Here is a 22,214-nt window from a genome sequence, read left to right on the forward strand (position 1 = left end):
GGCGTTTCCTCAGTTTCTCAGTCCTTGTGTTTACTGAGTCCTTCACTTATAACATTATCATTTATGGGCCGTGTGGAGGAGGGCTGCTGCTTCATTCTTCCTCTTTTTCCTGTAAAGTGCTGCATAAATAACAACCGACTGACGACACAAATGTTCTGTTCTGCTGGCGAGGATGTGAGACTGAGGGAGTGTTTTCTTCTTTAATCTACAGCTGGATATGAATAAAATATGGCATAAAATTAACAGAGTTTAAATTGGAAGAACAGAAGTGGACTGAACCTCCTGCTCAACCCAGGAAGCAGCGCCGCTCTAAACACACTTCATCATATAAAACCCGACTATTTCTAAGAACTCTGAAATGAAGCCGAGCATTCGGGGGTCACGCGCAGCCCCGTGTGGACGTGCACGCCACGTCCCGTCACTCCGAGAGTCGGCTGATTAAAGCCGACAGTGAACATGTGGCGGGAAGGTCTGAGCGTGAGCAGCAGGTCGCCTCGGCCCCGGCCCGAGTCACGTCCACGTCAGGAGCAGCGCCGGGGCTCAGGATCACCCAGAGGTCACGCTGAGGCTGATCGAAGACGAGGGCCAGGGTTTAAGTCCAGGGTGAAAACGTTTATGTAATCTGTGGCAGGCTGGATGCAAGATGTTGGAGCGTGTACGGCCGCCATGTTGTCACCGGTTGAGCCAACATGTCTGCAGGTCCGACGCAGAGCGCTGCAGGACGAGGGCATGTTGTCAGGAGTTTACACCACAGGTCACTGATTTACCTTCATTTAAAGCTGTGTGAGTTTCATTAAGGAGGAATAACACCAGAAAGATGCTGAAGATGCCACCTACGGCCACCTTTACCACCAAAAATTTAAAAAAAAGAGCAATTATTTTTCACATGCCTGAATGTTGTGTAGAAAAAAAAAAGACTTAAATACTTAAGAAATAATCAGCTCTAATGAAATGACCTCCAACAAGAGCCGGCAGAGAAACTGAATCTGACTCAGAGAGCAAAGAGCAGTTTGGATGAATATCGACTCTGGTTTACTGCTTTTTGTTGGGTTGTTTTTGCCCCTTTTCCTTTAGCGAGCTTTAACAGAGCCCCAGACAGGAAATGGTCAAAATACAATTAAATCAATTTAGCTCGAACGTGGGAACGAAATGCTAATTCATTCCCACATTATAGCTAAATTGTGGCCACGATTTAATTTTGTTTTGACCGTGTCATGTCTGGGGCTCCGTATGCTTTAGCTTTCTGTGAGTGTAAAAGATCTGCAAACTTTCAGCTGCCTAAAACATTTGAAGTCCAGGTTACTCATATCCATCGCCACCTAACACGAATTTGAACAACAAATGAGCAGCAGTCCAACATCATTTCACCACCAGTGCTGCTTCTGCAGGAGTCACGTCTCTCTGCAGAAATCTGGGATTATTGGACGTAGTAAACCTCGGTAGTGCCGGCTGACCAATCAGAGCAGACGTGATGAACAGGACGGGGACGGTTTGGTTTTGCTGTTTGGTTTTCTAAACATATTCCAGCAAACGCAAAAAAGAAAATTCTAAACTTGAAAATGTGCACAATGTGGACATCATCACACTCTCTGCAGTTAGCGGCCTGTATTCATGATAATCTTTAAACAGCTGACTAAAGCGATAAACTTAAAAAATGTGGAAAATCACACTTTTTGAGCCGTTTCAGTCAAACCTGCTGCTGGTTGGTAGCTCGCTGATGGTGTATGTTGAATGAACTACGGCTAAACTTGAGCTACAAGTAGGATTTGCTGACCGTACCAAGCTAACATGAGCTCATTTCAAACAGAACATCTGGCTGTGCAGGTTTCTTTAATGTCTTCACATCACCTCCCCTCGTGTGTCTATTTCCTCATGCAGTAAAAAACAGACTGTAAATAGACAATACTGCGTGAAAATGTGACGCTGGCAGCGCGTGGACAAACAAGACAGAGCAGGCGGCAACGTATGGCCGTGATTCAATCAGGAGGGAAAAGCAAGAAATCGCCACAAACCGACTACGCTGTGATTTACTGCTACGCTGCTGCAGGTTCCCCCGTTACACACTGTTCTTCATGCATCCTTAGCTTTCATGGAACCCTCCATCTAACTCATGCAGGACGAGCGCGTGCAGGTTCCTCACGACTTCAGGCGCTCGTAAATGACACGTTCTCTGTTATCGTATGGACACGAACGACACACAGACCTGCTCAGCAACATAAACCAAACATCACAGTTTAAAGACGCTCGTCGTACAGTGTGTTCTCTCTGCTGCACATGGTTAAACCACACACACACACACACACACACACACCAGTGTACTCTCTGTCTCTGCTTTCCAACCTCGCCTGCTAGATTTATCGATGCAGCACTTTTCAGTCTGTCTCCATGGTGCGTTGGTCCGCCAAGCCATTTAGGATATTGTAGTGCTGCAGCGGTCAAGTCTGGCACAGTGCAGGCTAAAAACACACACACACACACACACATTTTGTCCTCGCTGCTCGTTCTATCTGCCTGATAACCGAGAAATTGATTTTAGAGTCAAATCCCATTTCCCTAAACCCAGACTCAAATGAACCCAAAACTGTTCCCGTAATCCAGAACGTAGCGTCACCTCAGAGCAGCTACATTTAAACTGCCATCGCCAGAATGGGCTGCGTTCAATGTCACAGCGCCGGAGCGTGATGTGGGTGATCAGCTGAAGATCACCGTGTGCTGCTTGTTGTCAGAATAAATGTCTGTAGTGCTGTTTAATCAGATTCAGGCGGTGATGATGCACTCACAGCTGACACTGGTCTCCCTTGACGCCCTTGGTGGTGCAGAAGCACTTCCCCGTGTTGACGTGGCAAACGTTGGCGTGGCTGTTGCACTGGCACGCTGCGAACACAAAGGTTGAGAGGGGAGAGAGGAACATGTGTTAGGACCTGCTGGAGCAGAAACACGACAGTTTCAGGCAAATACTGCTGAGGTTTCCATTAATCTACTGCTCAGCATCCTGCACGCTGTACACAAACACAGTCATCCCTGAGCATTGTGGGTAATAACGTTCCAGGTGATGACATGAAGGAGAAGACGGTGGAAGAAGGAGAGAAGGTAAAAGAAAAGGTTCAGAAAGCAAAGATGAAGGAGAAAGAGGAGGTGGAAAAGAACACGTCGGTCAAACTCAAAGCATCCTGATGCTCTGAGCGGTTAGCTCCTGATTTATGTTCTTCACTTTTACCTCAACAGGTGAGCACACAACAGCAGACACAGACGTAAGTAAACATGTTAGACCACAGCTTTGGGTTTGTTTCTCTGTGAACAAGTCAGAAAATCAGAAGTTTAGCTGCAGAGCTGCAGCGTGGAAACGACTGTGAGGTGACTGCAGGTTAACATTTGTTCTACCGTCCGGCAACAGAAACAGAACAATATGTCAATGAAACAAGTCGTACTGGGAACATGAATGTGTTTAAATACAGCATCAGTGAGCACAGAGAGCAGGAGAGAAGGAAAGCTCAGGCTGAACTGAAAACCACAAAACCAGTGTTCTGTTTGTTTCTTGGTTCTCAGGATGCAGAATAAAACCCGTTCATTTAGCAGCTCCAGTGTGATCATCAGGAACACTTATGACAACCACCAGCCCTTTAAAGACACAACGGTTGTATGAACACTGTTTTAAGACAGACCTGGAAACCTCAAAACTGCCCCACTGAACACTGAAGTCACCAGTAATGCACAGATCATAGTTACACCACGTTAAATCTGTGGACTGGGCGAGTCGGGTCAAAGAAACACATTATTTACAGAAGATGTGAGAGAAACCTGAAAACCAAGAAATAAATAATCATAAAAAAAGAGCAGAAAAGTTCCATGAACCATGATAAGTAATGTTACTGTATGGTTGCATTTACATCCCAGTAGGAAACGAAACAGATGATGGAGTGTCGGTCTCTAAATATGAGGAAACAATTCATTAAAACTGACTCACAGACTGATCAACAGATGGATCCATCTATCAGATGTAGGATCATTCAGATCCGACACAACTTTAAAACCACCGGCGGGTCGACGGCACCACCTGGTTGAACACAATGTTCTGCTGGGAAACCTTTGGTCCTGACTCCAGTGGGGACGTTTCTTTGACTTGCACCATCCACCAAAACATTGCAGCAGCACTACAAGCTCAATTTCAGCTCGAGGAGCTCGACCAAGAGCATCAGACCTCATAACTCCTCAGATGCCGAACTGATCAAACATCCATGAGACACACCAGAACAGTTCTGACATTTAGAGGTCCCAGTCTGCAACCCAGAGGATCTACATCCTGGTACCAGACACCATAAAGCCATAAAGGATGTGTTCAAGTCTGGGGAGAGCTCCACCGTATGAAGCAGGTTGGTGTAAATCATCAACTCATCACCCACCAGAACAAATGGTTCTACTGGAGTTGATGAATCAGGTTCAATCTGTCTATTAGCAGGTAAATAACTGCAGAAGAGTCCAACTCCAAGTCTCAGAGGTGCAATTAACCGGTACCAGCAGCCGGTCACACACAAAGCTATCGATCTGGACTTGTGTGCATGCATGTGTTCTGTTTGGTAGTAAAACCCCGTCTGTAAACTTCTGCAGCCTCGTGTAGAGCAGCTGGTTCCATCCTGGAAATCCATCTTTGTTGCAGGTAGTCGGCTTTAGATTAGAGTCGGGGCAACATGGGAGCCTTCTCCTTCTCTCTTTCCTTTTTTTTGGTGAATCTAATCTTTGTAATCGTTTTGTTATTTAAAAGCAGAGCATGATGCAGCCAGATGATTCACATGGAGCCAAGCCTGTAATTTAAACACTAAATCACTGCTGCACCGAGCGACCGAGACAAACAAGAACGTTCTCTGTACCCTTGTGTTGCATATATTCACAGAGCCACCTCGCTCCGGTGTGCCACTCCGGCAGAATTGACTTTGTGCTTTGTTCTTATTCTCTCCAATTGGCTCCGAGACAGGCCCTGTAATAAAACAGCGCCGGGCTCGGGTCAAGGTAAAGCCAAGGCACCGGCAGATAATGAGAGGAAAACAACCTCTCCTGTTTCCTCCCCTTCTTCCCGGGATGAGGGCCTGATGTGATCGCTTTCACGGAGCAAAAAACACAAAGCAGCGCCCATAATGGTCGCTTTAAATATTTAGATTTCTGTTTTTCTTGTGCACACACACACGCCAGAGAAAAACAAGGCTGCGCAGCGGGGCGTCTAAATGTCAGCGGGCTGAAAGTCGAATTGACGTTCTTGAAGTTGTGAAGCAGAGACAGCAGAGGCAGCGACAGCAACACAATCTCAATCCATTACTTTAAATTAGATTGACCCGTCGCAAAAAATAGAAATGAACCTTTTCACACATGCACAGCCAACTGTAAGGGCTCGGCAGATAACAGGCTCCAGACAAAACGCCGGCTTTCAGACTTGAGATAATAGACAAATCACAGGTGTGTTAGCGCGCTCTCGGGTCACCCTGCTGTTCAGGCAATATTGATTTAGCAGGCGGCCAACAAAGGCGCACAAAGGACACGGCCGCAGAAACACGCATTCATCTGCTCACACAGATTTTAGCTGCTGATGGCACTTAAAGAATGAAGAAGAACAGAAACACTGAAGTCCCAACATCTCCTGTCTCAGTTCCCTCGATGCATCTTCGTCCCTCCTCAGCAGAGGCACAGCGGAGGTGACCAAGAGAGAAAAGTTTTAGTTTAAAACAACACTAATGAAATATGACACGTGGCTTTGTTGTTCTGTTACAGCCGGATTCTGTATTTTATCTCTGGATGCTCAAAATACAGAAAAAAGGGTTCATTTAACTGACATGTTCAATGTAGAAAACAGAAATAAATAAAAATAATTTGTTCTTCTACCACGTTTTATTATAAAAATCCACATTTCTTCTTCTACAAAAAAAAAAAATGTAGATAATAACCTGTAAAATCCTAGAAAACAAAATCTATTCATTTACCTGTTAACTACAAAAATTAATACTAATAATCTGTATTTTTATAAATTCTAATTACTTAGTGGGGGTTTGCGATTCTTAAATCGTTATAAAATTTCACCGTTTTACTGTAAATCTGCTAAAAATATCACTTTTTTTTTTTTTTTTTACAGATATTTGTCTTATTGTGACAAAAAAAAGACGTATATTAAGGACTAATATATATAAATTTAAAAAAAAAATATATATATATATATATAATAATTATATATATATATATTTTAAATTTTTTTTAAAGTTATTTTATTTTTTAAAACTTATTTTAATTAGACATAATAACTACAATAAATCCCAGAAAACTAAATTACATGTTGAAAATCTAACAGACCAAACTGCACCTAATGCCCACATCAAAATTTATGTATTTTACAAATTGTAATCAGTAGTTCTGTGACGTATAAAATTACCTTAAAATTGCACCGTTTTATTTAAATCTGTTTAAAATCTCACGATGCTGCAGAAATGATTTGTCTTAATGTGAAACTAATTGATGCATATTAGAGACTGAAAAGGTAAAAACATGATATTTACATGTTGACAGTCTGAACTGTAATTAGTTCTCCTGTGATGTGTAGAATTACCGTAAACTTGCACCGTTTTCCTGTATTTAAATCCCATAAACAGATATCTGCAGCGGTTTTTAAACTTTCTTTCAGGCACCAGAGACAGAAAGAGAAGAAGTGTTTTGATTCTGGATCTTCACACGAGGAGGAGACTCGCTGTGTTTCCACCGACGAGCCTCAAAGGCCTAATTATAGGTTGAATTAAGACACTTCAGCAGACAGACACAACACCGCCTCCTAGGGTCACCGCTTGATGATAAAAAGAGTAATTATTAAAGATCTCACAGTGTAACGGAGGAAACTCTGAGGCAGGGAGCTGCGTTACCGTCCTCCCTCTCCTCAAACCACCGTGAGAATCCCCTCAGCAGAGCGTTCGGGTTCGGGTTTCCTCCCCGATGCAGGCCGGCGCTCTGCTCTGCACACCGATGACTGGGAGACTTGAAACTCCAGCGTTTCAGGAATGCTGGAGCTGCTTCAGACTCTGATGTGCAACAAAAGCCTGATCTCCAACACCAGCGAGCTAAGTTGGTTTTGTCGTCGGTGTTTCTATGAGCTACGATCCTGCAGCTGCTGCAGAACTCCAGACTGATAACAATGAGAAGCCTCACACCTGTGGAGCACCCTGCATGGACTACCTGTTAGACAGAGTGGATTTTAAGGCTCTTTTATTCATTAATACATTCATGCACGGCTCCGTTTGAGGAATCCTTCTCTACCTTCAGGCCTGTTCTCAGAACAGCTGCTGCTAACTGCTCCACGATGGAGGCTGCTGGGAAACAACAGCAGCTCCGAATTCCTTCAATCAGACGTCCTTTTAAGTAAAATCTCAAGTCGTGCATGTTTTTAATGGCTCTTGGCTGCTCTTAATGGTGGTTTTAATGGATTTATTTTTTATTAAATGCATGCTGTCTTCCTGTTTTATTTAGTTTTTTGCCATTTTTATATTTACAAGTTGATTTTAAAGGTCTCTATCCTGTCCTCTGCCGACTTCGCTCGCTTTAAAACACGCTACGTTAAAAAAATTAATTTAAATCTATTCTATCAACTATATAAGTGGATGCAGGTTGTTTTTGGATTTTATTTAGATTTTTTTGTTTTGCAAATTGATTTCCTGAGTCTGTCTTGCTTGTTGCACATAGTTCTTATAACATTTACAGCATGTTGGTCGACTCTGCTTGCTTTAAAAATATAAATAAACATTTCTATTGACTACCTACTTGGATGCATAGTTTAGTTTGTTTGACCATTTCATTTTATAACTCTATCTGTTGTCGTTGCCTGTCTCATAATGTTTACAGCAACAGTCTCTGCGGCACCATGTGGGGAATTTATCACACGTATTTTTGAAATGTCGCTTCTCGCTTTATTTCTGTGATAATGTTTATTTCTAAAAACCTCACAGTCCGTCGTTCACCTTTGAAATTCCGTCTAAAAGCTGCTGATCAAACCGTGAACCGGCCTTCGGGCTGTTTAAGGACGTTCGGTCCGCAGGAAGCAGCTTCATCCCAGCCTGTCACATTTCTAAACTATTCAAAGTGAATCAACTTTGGGCTGAATCTTCTGAAGCCTTTAAACATTTATGCTCCACAGATACGGGCGACGCCTGGAAGCCTGAACGATGCCTCAGACTGCTCGTGTTTTGCCAGAATGCAGCTAAATACAATCTTTTTTGTCACCAACAGTCGGCGTTTGTTGTTTCCGCTGATGTGAGCAAATACAGTCGTGTGCACAGAAGACAAACCGACGCTGGCAACAAACGTCTTTTTAAAGTTGGCAGGCACAGAAGAAGAAAGAAAAACCCCAAAACTCTTCTCAAGGATCAGACTTTATTATTTAATATGTAAATGCAGTCAAATGAGAAGATCATCTGTGTAACTGGAGCGACTTTTACAACTTATTGGTGAACTTACTGAATAAGGAGCTGAGAGGAGCCTGATAACAGGCTGAAGAATCAACCTGTGATGCGTCGGGTGACTAAACGCAGCAGTCTGACAACAGATGCAGCTTCTGGAGTTGGTGCCACGTTTCATCATGCGAAAGCTTTTTAAACCAAAAACTCACTGGCAGGATTCGATATTCTGGTTCAGCTACCAGGAGGCAGAAACAATCCATTCAGCACAGAGCGGAGACTTTCACAATGCAGCACGGAGGACTGACGTCTATTTGACAGCTGGCGAGCAAAGAATCTAATCCTGCGCGCCACCTTTTATCAAAACTCAATTCGGTTTCATTTATGCAGCAAACGCTCACAGCCGCTGTCATCCCGTCTGGTGAGGTCAAGATCGGACAAAATCACATTACAGAGAGAAACACAACGAGTCCGAGGATCCCTCTGAGCCAATCAGACCCCAGAAATATAAAACCATCATTTCCACACCACGTCTCACATCCTCTGTGGTATCAACAACCTCCGAGCTGAGTTTAGATCCTGCAAGAACTAGTTTGGTTCTTCTGGTCAAATGTCCATTTTAATAAGGACCAGCAACACTATTTTGCACCATCTTTGCATCATGGGTTTAGCATTGCCCGAGCAACAGCGAGCCAGATCGTCTTCCTTCTGTAGCAGAACGCATCACAGTCACATGACCGGCCCGTGTTCTGGGTTACGCTTTAATAGAAACCTGTTTCCTGCTGGATGACGTTTGTTTGTCACGTATCCCAAATGTGTTCAAATCAACACATCTTTGGTGTTAACCACGTCCCTCTACTGTCGCTCCTTTTCAGTCGACCAATCATATGTTAGATCGGGTAAGACTTGTCACCATGGTAACCCAGAAAATGGAGGAGAAGCTCGTTGTAAAAGCATTTTAACCCAAACCACGATGTCTTCCTGAATTTAACCAAGCTTCAGCGCCAACCAAACCGCGACACTTTCCACATAATTTTGCTTCATTTACGTAAATCCACACAATATACAGACTGCTGGTCTTTAGGGATGGAGGGAAGCTTCACCACAGCCATACGAGATGCCAGGTTTTACCATCCAGTTTTATGGGATATGTGTATTACTGCCACTAAAACAGCACCAACAACACATGAAGAGGGATAAACTGGGTCGTCCGGCCACATGTGGAGCCAGTTCAGTGACGTATTTTGTTCCTAGATGTATGAACCAGTCCAACATGTTGGATAGCTAGCATTAGCTAAGCTAGCTACACTAGTTTCCTACACATCTGCAGGATTTTAACAACTTACAGCCTGTTAACGAATCCATTGTTCCACCTTCCTTCTTCTGCACACAGTCCCATCTCTCTGTAATCTAACATAAAAGTTAAACCTTTCTAACCAGCTTGAGGCCAATTCCAGACCAGAAAAACCAGGAGGAGGAGTTTTGCAAACATGCTGAAGATCTCGAAGGCTCCAATAGGAATAGAAGGAGTTCCGGTTGATTCATAAATGAACACAGAAGTCTGTGGAAACAAGGCGTGAACCTCACCGGTGAGGAAAAACTTAAAGTAAACAAGTGAAAATGAAACTTAAGACTGATGGTCCCACATGGAACCCAAACCCTGAGTCTAACGGGTCAAGGTCTAGTCACGACTTCCTCCACATGCCTTCGTATTCTGAAAATACGTTTGTTTTAGGGCAAGTTTCTTTTATAACGTAGTGTTTAGTTGTACAGGAGTGTTATTTTGTGCACACAGGGTTGGCTGTGGAAACAAGTCTGGCAAACCTAACTCTGAGACAGCAGAAGACCAAACAGCCTTTTAACAGGACAAACCTTCGGCAGAACCAGGACCAGGGAGGACAGACGTCTGCCTCGACTGGTCAGGGAGAGACGGTGGCGTTGTCTCGAATGAAAATCTCTTGACTTTGATTCTACAAACCTACAGACTGGTAAGTTTCACCAATTTCCCTGTATGAGATTTGTCTAAAAGGTTCTAGTTGTTTGATTTATCTTCAGCACATTTCAGTCTTCTTAACTTCCTCCGTACCAAACCATGTTAAACACCTGACCTCTCTCCTGCAGAGCATCACTATCAGATTGCACCGTACGATAAACCCACTCACTGAGCCGGAGTCACCAAACAGAGAGATCCTCATCGTAACACAAGCACCTGAGTCATGTGACCGGTCTGCAGCCGGAGTCAGAAGCCCAGAGTCAGGAACTCAATTCATGAGTTAGACAAAGAGAGAGAAGGCGAAGGATGGAAGGAGCAGGAACCCATAAAGACAAAGTGAATGAATGAAATGGACGGAGGAGGAAGCACATCACGGCCCGCACTGTGCTGACAACACAGAAAGAAGCCGCCGGAAAAAGAAACCTGATCTCTTAGCAAAAAAGGCTGATTTGATATAAATCATATTTCCCATGACTTGTGCAAGCCCCCTGAAGAGAGTACAATTTCTCACCCCGCTGCCTCTGCACGCACACACACACACACACACACACACACACACACACACACACACACACACACACAGCTGTTTGTCAGAGTGTGTGTGTGTGTGTCTGCGTGAGTCAGTCAGAGACAGGTAGAGATGAGGAAATAAATCAGTGGGAAAATATTAGAGAACAAACCTGGCTTATCTGTTTCCACAGTCGGCTCTGTCTTACTCCAGAGGGGTTTGCAGTTATAAACCTCCAGATAACTTAATGGAGGAGGAGGAGGAGGAATCAGCAGCCCAGTGCTGCTCAACATCACTCCAAAGGCTTTCTGAGCGCTCCGACTAAATCCTTTTCTGCTGCTGTTAAACACTGACGTGCAGGTTTTTGCATCCATGAGTTGTTCCTTCTGTGGTTCGTTTCAATGCACGTCAAATGACTTTTAAGCAAATAAATGATTTCCAGGTGTCGCTGCTGCAAAGGTCTCGTCTGAAGATTATTTCAGGTTTTATTTTTTAAAAGCTGAACTCTATATCAGACAACAACAAAAACTGTTTTAAAAATACAGGCGCCAAATCATTATCGTACAGAAGATTCATTCATCTTCTAAAAAAGTAAAACTCCTCCCAATCAGATAGAGAAACTTTATTCCATATAAAGATCATAAGACACCTTTTCATCATTTCTAAATGCTGTCTATAACTTGTGGTCGTCACTAATTGGCATTTCCTCCCCATGCTGGTGCAGCTCATATTTTCTGCTGCTGATAAACTCTGACGTGCAGGTTGAAGCAAAGCTGCATGTTTAGTTAGTTTTAATGCATCTTAAATTAATTTAACTTCTCTCTTTAGCTGACTGTCTGGTGTCACTGCTGCTACAACAGCACCTGGAAATCTGTATTTCACTGTCTATTCTTTAAAAGTGAGCTTATTTCGGGGGAGAAAAAATATTTCTATTTACATCAACATGCTCGGCTGCTCTAAGTCAGTGGTTCTCAAACTGGGGGTTGAGACCCCCATGGGGGTCCCAAGATAACTTCAGGGGGTCACCAGATCATTGTAAAAATATATAAAATAAAGGATTAATTTATCAAATAAATGTGTATCGGGGCTGTCCACACTTCTTCCCACTGCATTTTCAGACTTGTTCATATCATGATTTGATTATGTGATATTATCATTATTATTCTTTTTGGCTCTTTTTAAAATTATTTTCTTTTGTTTTTCTATTTTTTTTCTCTTTCATTCATTCATTCAAAATAAAATTAATGTGTTAATGTAAATAGATCAATCTGTGGAATTAACACATTTAACGCATTAATGCATCAACAACACATTAATTACTCATGATATGTTAAAAATTCAAATTAGGGGTCACAAACACAATCGTATGTTATCTTGGGGCTCAAACAGTCTGACAACCGCTGCTCTAAGTGACTGTGGCACACGATAAAATCAGATAAAACAAAACTTCACTGATGCTGAATGAAGCTCTGGCGCCAGATGTTCCTCAGAAAACAACATCACACTTCATGGAGGATCTCATTTGCATTTTCTCCAAAGTTTTGTGCATTTGGGTGAAAAGTTTTTCTGCTGCTGTTAAATATTAACGTGAAGGTTCAGAGAACGACTGTACTGAAACGAGATGCATCGAGTGTGTTTTACAGTTTGTTCAATGACTTTAAATTGACTTTACTGTCAGGTGTCACAGTGGCACCGGCCTTGTTTGGAGATGTTTTCAGTTTCTATTTTTAAAACCTGAGTCTATTTTGAGGGGAAAAAATACTCATAGCCAGAAAAAGCTCATACATATAAAGAAAAACACACACTGCTTTAATTCTTGCATCATAAATTGCTCTAATTGACCATCAACAGTTATTAAAGATGGACTTTCTCATAGTTTTTTTCTTCGTATTGTTTCACATGAAGCACATTCTGAGCTGCACCAGCGGGACTTCATTTATAAAAATCAGCAGAGTTCAGCAAAACTACTTCAGGTTTCAGGTGTGTTTTATGTCTTAATTTATCTTTTCTCTAATTAAAGTCTGTATGGAATTAGAGACATAACGAAGATTGTTTTTACAGACTCAGCCTCCATTGAGTCGATCAGAAACAAATCGATTGATTCAAACTACTGCAGCAACAACCCTCACCAGAGTTTAACTGGAGGTCAAGCTGACGCTGATGGTGACAGAATTTATACGAGATTTGTGGAATATGTGGCGTTCACACCTGTGGATGTGTTGATTGGCCTGCAGGTCAGGATCTACGTGGAAAACATCTATATACGCGTGTCCAGGAGTCTTAAACGTGACGGAACATCTGGTTTGGGTTGACACTAATACATAGACGCTCACATACTCAGGAAGCTGCTAATTAGCTTCAGGCTTCACTCCTTCCTCTGGTTTTCTCCCTGATGTACAACTTTTACTCTTTTTTACACCTGACACGATGATCCTGCAAAACCTGCAGGTTAAATTATTCTCTTCAACATGTTATTTAGAGAGAAAACGTGTCAGATGGTCACGTCTGCATCGGAAATAACCTGAACTCTAGGATGCAATTATTTCAACACTTTAAATTAAAGCTGTCGATCCAGTCCAGCTGACATACGAACAATAAAACCAGAGCTCGTACAGACGCCACTTTTCTGCTTCAGGTCGCACCGTTACTTATATTTCTTATTAATAAAATATTTAATTAATCTAAATTAGCAGCAGATTAAATCACAACAGAGCAGAACTTTAACACACAGAAAATCAATTAGAAAGGATTAGAAAGTGTTTATCCTCACAGATAAATTAAAAAACGACATTCAGTCAGTCAACAAACTCACTTTTCTAAAACCTGCACATGAACATTATTTTTTCTACTTATGAATCATCACCATCAAGCCAGTATTTTATTTAATATTCTTTCATTTTCATCACCAGTGTCACCTTCCACCTTCAGCTGACTCCGGCTTTTTCTTTGTCCAGCTCCAGTTTGATTGGATAAAAGAGGACGGGGCTTTAACGAAGGGGCAGTGTTTCCCCTCGAGGGCAAAAAGGGGCAAAGTAAAGACAAGTCAGGAATATACATATAGAAGCACATAGCCGGTATATATTTACATACAAAGAGGGGGAAAGTGATTTTCATGGCTGGAATTCATCACAGAGCCCTTGAATATATTTCGCCTCCCTCAGCAGAAACCGAACCAGTGAACCGTCAACCTCTGAATGTGAGAACTTCAAAGTCTCCATCACTTGGCTCCCAGTGTCGCTTTTTAAGCCGCCGACTTATTACAGTGGATTTACGCCTTAATGATTCATTTGGATGAATAGGTTTTCAGTGGCTTTAATCTTTTGACAGTGTGTATTAAATTAGAATAAAAAAAGTATAATTTTTGCTTAAATTTAACACTTTTTTTAAAAAATCTGGTCATCAAAACGTATAAATGTTCTTATGATTATAAACCAGACAGTGTGAAATTTAGCAACACTTTATTGGACCTGAATATTAATTTCAGGGAGAGGTGACAATCACGTTTCAAAGCCAACTGGTGAATATTAAACACAATATTCAAAGTTACTGTTAATCGTCTTCAGCTGCTCTCATGTGGTGAGGCGTCCCACACGGCTCGATCACGGGACCCGTTTGGTTTAATTTCTAAAATGGGGACAATCTGGATTCTTTGCATTACTTTCTTGCAGACATGAAGGACTGGAAGGTTTCTAACTTCCTACAACTGAGCAGACATCAAACTGAACTCCTGGTTATTTGTCTAAATCACATTTCTAACAGTCTTCACCTCGGACCATTAAGAACCAACACGAAGCAACAAATGCAAGTTACAAATCCTAAATCACTTAATTCCCGCATCTCATCTAAAAACTCACCAAAATAAATGATTCATACCGACCAGATAGTGTATAAAACACAATTCTGCTACTGTGCAACTTAAACAATTTTCCCGACTGTGATCAACAAAATCATCCAAAATTCAGAGCTAAACACTGTAAACACAGAGCAGATGGGGGACACATGTGAGGAAAAAAAGGGAAATTTAAGAAATAAAATATCAATACAGACACCATTTCTTTCCAGTATTGGTAACATCTGGGGACACTTGGAAAAATATCGGAAATGTTAAATCTGTTTTTCCTCTCTTTTTTGGGGGGGTAAAATAAATATAATATAATTTTGTTTAAGTTCTTTCTCCATGGTTGTGCTGTTTCTGTAGAGCTGCAGGACTTTATAGTCTTATAAAAATGAGCCACATGTGAGTAAAAATGTGACCCGAGCAACACAACAAAACGCCCAAATACTGCTCAGAATAAGACTCCAGTTCAGTCCTGCTATTTCCAACTTAGACATTTGCCAAACTCAAAGCAAATTCCCTTAAAGAAAGTTTCCCACCGTCACTGGAAAACTGCAGCTCATTGTTCATGACTCTGGTAGAAACGCTCCATGTTGGGCAGAATTCAGGGATTTCGTAGATTACTTTTAAATCTCTACAAAATCTGTTTTCATTCTTTATTCTGCACCTCGACTGCTCAGATCAGAAAATCAGCTGGTTTGAAAAACTCCAGTTCAGCCTTAAACCAGAGGAGCATTAAAGCTGTGAAGAAGCTCCTCCTCAGTAGAATATTCTGTCGTTCTAAATGCTCTAATGTTGACTTTTATGCTCTTTTCTAATGTTTTACTGTCTGTTTTTATTGTTGCTCTTCTTTCCAAAGCAGCGTCTAAGTCTGGTTGTTAAAACTGCAATAGAAATACATTTTATTATCATTATTATTACGATCATAATCATACCGGGGTTGTTCTATGAAATGATTTGTGGAAAGTTTTTATTGAGTTTTCAGGTGAGCGCTGCAGGATCAAGCCTGGCAGAGCGAAAAGCTAAAAGTTTAAACGCCATCACTCTCCTGCAAAAGAGTCGATGGATGTGTAATAAGTTATAAGAAGCAGAAGATGTCCTCTGAGTGGATCGTTCACGGTGAACTCCGGCTATCGCTTCTCCACTAACTCGCAGGCATTGTTAAATTTTGTACGAATCCGGATTGAAATTTCTCAGAAATATCCGTTCGGTCCTCGGCAGCAGAATCAATCATTTAGAGGCTGAGCGGCTCCTCTGCATGAGCCTCACATCAGCCGAGTCTATAGGGCTTCATTTCACATGTTAAAACTCACATTTAGCCGCAAGAGGTGTCACTAAAAGTTGTCCGTTAATTTCAGAGCATCCGGCCCGGCTGCTTGTCTCAGCTCACCAGTTAATTTATTAAATCTGTGCAGGTCGTGAGTGAAAGCTCAAAGAAAGCGGCTTATTCTTGACGAGACGTGAGTCACGGCTGCAGAAAGGCATCGACATCACTATTTTGCACCGAGGGAAGATCAGGAAGGCCCCAAAAAGCCGTTTAAAATCATATTTACAGGAGCGTCTGTGTGTGTGTCGACCGGTCAGACGCCAGGAATAGCGCCGCCAGAGGGAAGATGACTGGATACCGCTAAGGATGCTGGGTAGTTTGCAATTCCGCCACAGGGATCCACAGGTACACAAACACACACGAGCAGGTTACAAAGCACACACACACACTAACACACAGCAACCTACTTGAGACAGCAGGTGAGAGCGAGTTTGGCAGCGTCTCCGCAGAGAAGCCTGAATGGAAAGACTCTGCGGGCTGCTGAGCTACTCTGCTGCTGCTGGAGCTCAACAACAGCTGGCCCCGTCTTATCCATCACACAGCGTCGCACACACACACACTCACACACACACACACACACACACACACACACACACACACTCACACACACACACACACTTACACACACACACTCACACACTCACACCACCCTGCTGTCCTGTCTGTCCCAGCCTCTGGTTGATGCCGCCGGGTTGCCAGTTTCTTGCAGAGACGGCACTCAACATCTCTATAGCTCCTGCACTAAACACAAATTAACAAAGAGCTCCTGCTGCTGCGTCCCGCCCGGAGACCGTACATCAAAACCACAAACCAGGGACACGCTGCGTCGGAGAGCAGAGCGGGAGGGAGGACGCACAACAAAATAGCATCACACGAGAGGCCCTCGTTTAAATGCTGAAAAGCTTTTAGGGCCGCGACCGGCAACTGTTTTTCTATTGATTCATCCGTCAATAAACTCTGGGCTCTATTATATAATGCAGCAGAAAATTATATATTAAAGTGTGAAACTGCAGAGTTCAAGTGGAAACTTCAACGAGATCAAAACACATCTAAAACGAGGGCTTTCTCCCAAAGTCTGAATAAAAGCCTTTAACATCGACACTGTGGAAAACGTACGAGCAAATCAGGAGTTTAGCAGAACAGAAGCTAACAGCTAACTTCTATGCAACATGTATATATAATTATATTTAGTGCAATAACAAGGGAACGGTGCAAATTGAACGTGGGACTGTGTTTATGTGTTATGACTCACTTCTTTGTCATTATTTTTTATTTCTAATGCAGCATTTATAAGTTGTTTTTGCTGCTCTTTCATATCGATTGATTATCGGTTGTCGCCTTAATAAACTGCGTTTAAGTCACTATTTCATAAATGTTCTGCTCTCTGACAACAAAAGCCAAAATGATGTTAATTAGATTTATCAGGAATGCGGCTGCTTTAAAACACAGTCCATGTGAGCACAGGGAGCAGGAGAGAAACGCTGCCACCGTGTACAAACCAGCTTTTTATTCTGTGATCGTCTGATGTAGTCCCACACTTTTGGAGTCTTGGATCTTTGCAAACTTACATCGAATCAGGTCAGACTCCAGTTTCTTTTTAACCTTCAGCACCGACCACAGCTGCTTAATGACTAAAGTCAGAAATGACGAGACAGAATCCAGACGTTTCACGTCTGGATTCCGTTTAGCCACTTAAAATACAAACAAACGTGCATTAAAGTGTCCACATTGATGCACTGGCAGCGTCTGCATCATCAGCTACATCGACTAAAACTTTATTTACATTTTCCTGACACGTCACGTCTAATGTCGATGCAGTTCAGCAGGAAGACGATGGAGTGATGCATTCATTACATAACGGAGGTGAACTTTACACAACAATCGGATAAAAATAAGATCAGAAATGTAGAAAACAAATGAGATAATTTGTCTGTGATCATGAGTGGCTCCTGCTTCGTCAGTCAGTCTTTGCAGCAACAGCGTAACTGAACAGCACCAGACGTAGCTGGCAGCTAATCTGAAAACAACCACAGAGCAATAAGTTCACTGCATCAAACAATGCAAAACCTATCAGCTGATCAGGGTGAGACGATCAATAAAATCAGTAAATACAATAAATAAAAGCTCATTTCTGGCGGTGACCGGTCCGTGCCAACTTCAGCCGAACCTTGAGGCTGGTTTTAAACTCTGCAGAGCTTCCTGGGATGGAGTTAAACTTTTTCACAGCTTTAACTGAGAAAGCAGATTGAATGAAAGCTGTTTGTCTGAACTGCAGTCACCTCCACGAGAAGCTCTCGTCCTTCCTGCACCGCCACCAGAGATTCTCCTCTTACCCTAACCGGGGGATCTGTGTGTTTTTTTTGGATGATGATCTCAGAGTAGGACTTGTTTCTGACTCTAGTCTTTAGTTTAAGGCAACTAAAGCTGCTTAGTTAAGGTTACAGAAGGAGGCGATGGAGCCAAATCATCTGCTACGAGCTCCCTCTGAAGAGGTCTCAGAGCGCTTTAACAACCTCGCATTACTTCCACTCTGCAGCCGAGAGAAGACGGCGTTTGGTCTTCTGTCCACAAGAGGCTGCTTGTCAGGACGACGTAAATACGGGACATTCAAACGCTGTAGAAGAATCAGCTCATACACACATTAAAAACCCATAAAGTTTGTTGTGGGAGCCAAAGGGAGACGACTCACAGAAACAAATCCTCCCCAATTCATATCAACATTTAGTGATTAATGTTTCTAATCTTTTAATTTATTCATTAATGATATTTTTCTCCCTGAAGAGCCCCACCAGAAAACAAGCAGCGATCTGAACCTGCAGAAAGTGACGAAACCTCTCAGACGGGTGACAAAACCTCCTGGAGACCCGACAGCAGCGTTTGACTTGTCAGGTCTGTGTATCAGACGATCGGCGTGACGGAGAGCGTTCGCAGGCAGCCGCAGAGCGAGCGAGCGAGGCGGTGCAGAGGGAGATGGAGTATCAGAGTGAGATGGAGACAGCGAGCTACTGATGTGAATCATGCAAAATTTATGGAAGCAATAAAACTGTTCAGCGGGAGGTGCCGATGGCAGAGCAGCTTTATGTGCTGAAGCACCGGGTAGCAAAGGATAACAAGCACGAGAAGAAATAATACAAGCTCCAGTGTTGCCTGGAAGACAGTTCAGTGGGCAGCCGAGGAGCATCGCACCGAACCTGAGCAGAAACACCACATGAAAAATAAACTACAGGATCTGAACACAAGAGACGAGAGGATTGTGAACTAAATGGTATGAATCTACGGTCAGGAAACACATCGACGCTGGTGTTAATGTGGACGCTTCTGCCACGTTTATATGAAAAGTGATGCCACTGATCAACAGAAAGGATTCTAAGGTCTTTGTGATCTGAGATCCAGTCAGGAATATGAACTAAATCTGAGTTTAAAACTGCAATATTTCAATAAAATAATTTAATTCTCTAAAAATAAGCTGTTTATTTTAACCAGATTCTGCAAAAAAATAAAAAAGCTAAATTTCAGGGTTTCAGGGCACAACTAAGAGGCCATGAGTGACTCAGCTGCAACCAGCAGTCATGTGACACCAACTCAGGAAGCTTCAGGCTGAACTGCAGGCTGTGTTTCCACAGAGCAGACCGGAGACGAAAACCAATCAGAAATGTAGTTCAGTACGATTTACCATAAACTACCTCTAATATACAGAAAGCTCTCCTGATGGCGTCGATGGTTTTGCACCTGGTTTTATTGTTCTTCCACTCTGATGTGTTAGAGGATGTGTGCGACGCTCGCTTTTAAGGTTTTTGTGAATTTAAATTGCAAACTGGTGCAAAAATTACAAAGCAGACATTAAACCCTGAAGATTCTGGTCAAACCTACAACATCAGCATCACTGGCTGATGTTCACCAAGCAGACAACATGAACACATGCTCATCATCTGCTTCCTGTTTCACTGTAAATATTATTATTATTATTATTTTCATTCAATAGTATATTGTTGTCATCTTGTGTACATACTTATTTTATTACGTTATTATTAGTATTTCCTTGAACTTTCTTTCCATATTGTTGGACGCTGCTGTGACGTGTACATTTACAGATAAGCACACTTCAGGGTTACATCACGGTGTTCTGACTGTTCCGACATATTTTGGGTAATAAGGCCAGAACAGAACAGGACTATCGGACTGATCGGTATAGCTGCTGCTGTGCCACGTGCATAAAATAAGAACTGTATTTTTAATCTGTATTGCCTGAATAAATAAAGGTCAAATAAATAAACTGCAAACAACAGCTCTGACTCTACAGACTGCTCGCTTGCTTTGAGCTACGGAGACTGTTCCTGAAAGAAGCAGATGTTTGATGATGCTAATTATGCTTCCTCACATCTTCTCTAGTTTGGAGACCTGGAAACCTTTTCCCTCCACCATCACGGAGGATCTTCAAGCTCCCGAAATGCACCTCGAAGAGAAAAGAGGATGCAGGAAGAGCTCAGCGCGAGGGAAGGCAAGTGGATCCCATCGCTCTTGGACGAGAGTGAGGGAAGCAAGTTAGCATGATGTAGCTTAAAGTTACACTGAGATGCATTCAGGTCAAGTTTCAACCCGTCTTCAGAACTCAGTGAACCAAAGCTGACTCGTAGCAGTGTTCTAGGTGTAAGTGAGGTGTCACAGATCCACTGCTTTAGCACACTGCTGCGAAGACGATGAGAAAAAGCGACGATCAAAAAGTTCCAACACTGTTTGTGGCGCACAGATCTTGTCACGGCGATGTGTGCAACATGTGCAGATACCACAATACCAGTACCAGGAACGGTACGGAGATCTCTGCATCGCATTCTGCACCAGTCATCAACCGAGATGATCCAAATTCACAGACGGTGTCGACGTATTTACAGAGCGGGGCTTCCAAGGAGCTTCACAAGAAGAGACGACTTCAGCATCAGCCAGACTCAAATCGAATATGGTTTTTGGATTTTCTTGTAATTTTTCGATCAACGTTTCTGTAAATACAACTCATCCTGAAGCACTGCTGCGAAACCACTTCACATTTTCTTGTGTTTCAAACCCACATGTGGCCGCCGGGTCTGGCACTGAGCGCTTCCAAGTAGGAGGCCGGACTGCTTCCAGGTGCAGCAAGCATGCACAGTCTGGCGCAACCTGTTCCTGTGATGAATAAGTTCAGGAAGCATCGGTTCGTCTCGAGGAGGCACAAACACCCTGGTGGACTAAAACATGCAAGTTTGCCGTCAGCCTCTGAAATGTATGTTGCGTCCTCCTGGGAGTCCAAACAGACGTCCGGCGAGCTGCTGGCTGCAGCTCCAGAGGCGTCTGATTGGGTTTGTGTGCAGGACAAGGTGAACGGTACAGTCAGAGAAAAGGGACACGAATGCCCGGCGCACACACACACAGACACATACTTCATCCACATCTGACAAGGTTAGTTAATCATCTGTCACGGGGACAGGCGAATGGACAGACTCCCCTCTCCTCTGTCTGTCCTCCATCTCTCCCTCCCCATCCATCCCTCCATCTCCTGCCTCCCTCCTCCGTCGTCTCTCCATCCAAGGGCGACCGTTCTTTTCCGCGGTATTAACCTTGTGCATCACGCCGTGCGCTTTTATCCTTTTTCCTTCCACCGTCTTTGTTTCCCGTCTTCCTCGCCCCGCCGTCCTCTTCGCCACACCTGAGCCGAGGCCTCTCCCCCCCCGTCGCCGTCTCTCCATCATTCAGAAGTCTAATCGGCCACACGTCATTGCCTCCCGGCCGTTTAGCCCAAGGTAAATCTACTGGTCCCTTTTATAAAGAGAGATGGAAATAGAAAAGAAGGATGAATGGATTAATGGACAGGTGAATGGAGGCGGGAGAAGACGGAGAGTCACTGTGAACCGTAAGAGGGGACGACTGAGGAAGGAAGAGACGGGAAAACGAAGGGACAAGAGCGAAGAGGTGAAGGTGTATGGAGGAGTGTGGCCAGTAGGAGTCGATGGACGAAACCAGTGGGAGGAAAGGAAAGGAAAGGAAAGGAAAGGAAAGGAAAGGAAAGGAAACAAAGGAAAGGAAAGAAGACGGAGGAAACAGAGGAAAGGAAAGGAAAGGAAAGGAAAGGAAAGAAGACGGAGGAAACAGAGGAAAGGAAAGGAAAG

General features: G+C 43.0%; 1 protein-coding gene across 1 annotated transcript in view; it reads right to left on the minus strand.

Moving 5' to 3' along the window:
* LOC103368159 (attractin-like protein 1) overlaps window positions 1-22,214 on the minus strand; it is a gene marked incomplete at its 5' end in the record, with an annotated part of 246,604 nt that overhangs the window by 173,285 nt on the left and 51,105 nt on the right. Inside the window, one exon of the mRNA XM_008296425.1 lies at window positions 2,781-2,874. Within this exon, the coding sequence (XP_008294647.1) occupies window positions 2,781-2,874 (94 nt within the window). The remainder of the gene's footprint in view (window positions 1-2,780; window positions 2,875-22,214) is intronic.

This window comes from Stegastes partitus, unplaced genomic scaffold (genome assembly GCF_000690725.1).
Source record: "Stegastes partitus isolate 25-593 unplaced genomic scaffold, Stegastes_partitus-1.0.2 Scaffold1127, whole genome shotgun sequence".
Taxonomy (NCBI): domain Eukaryota; kingdom Metazoa; phylum Chordata; class Actinopteri; family Pomacentridae; genus Stegastes; species Stegastes partitus.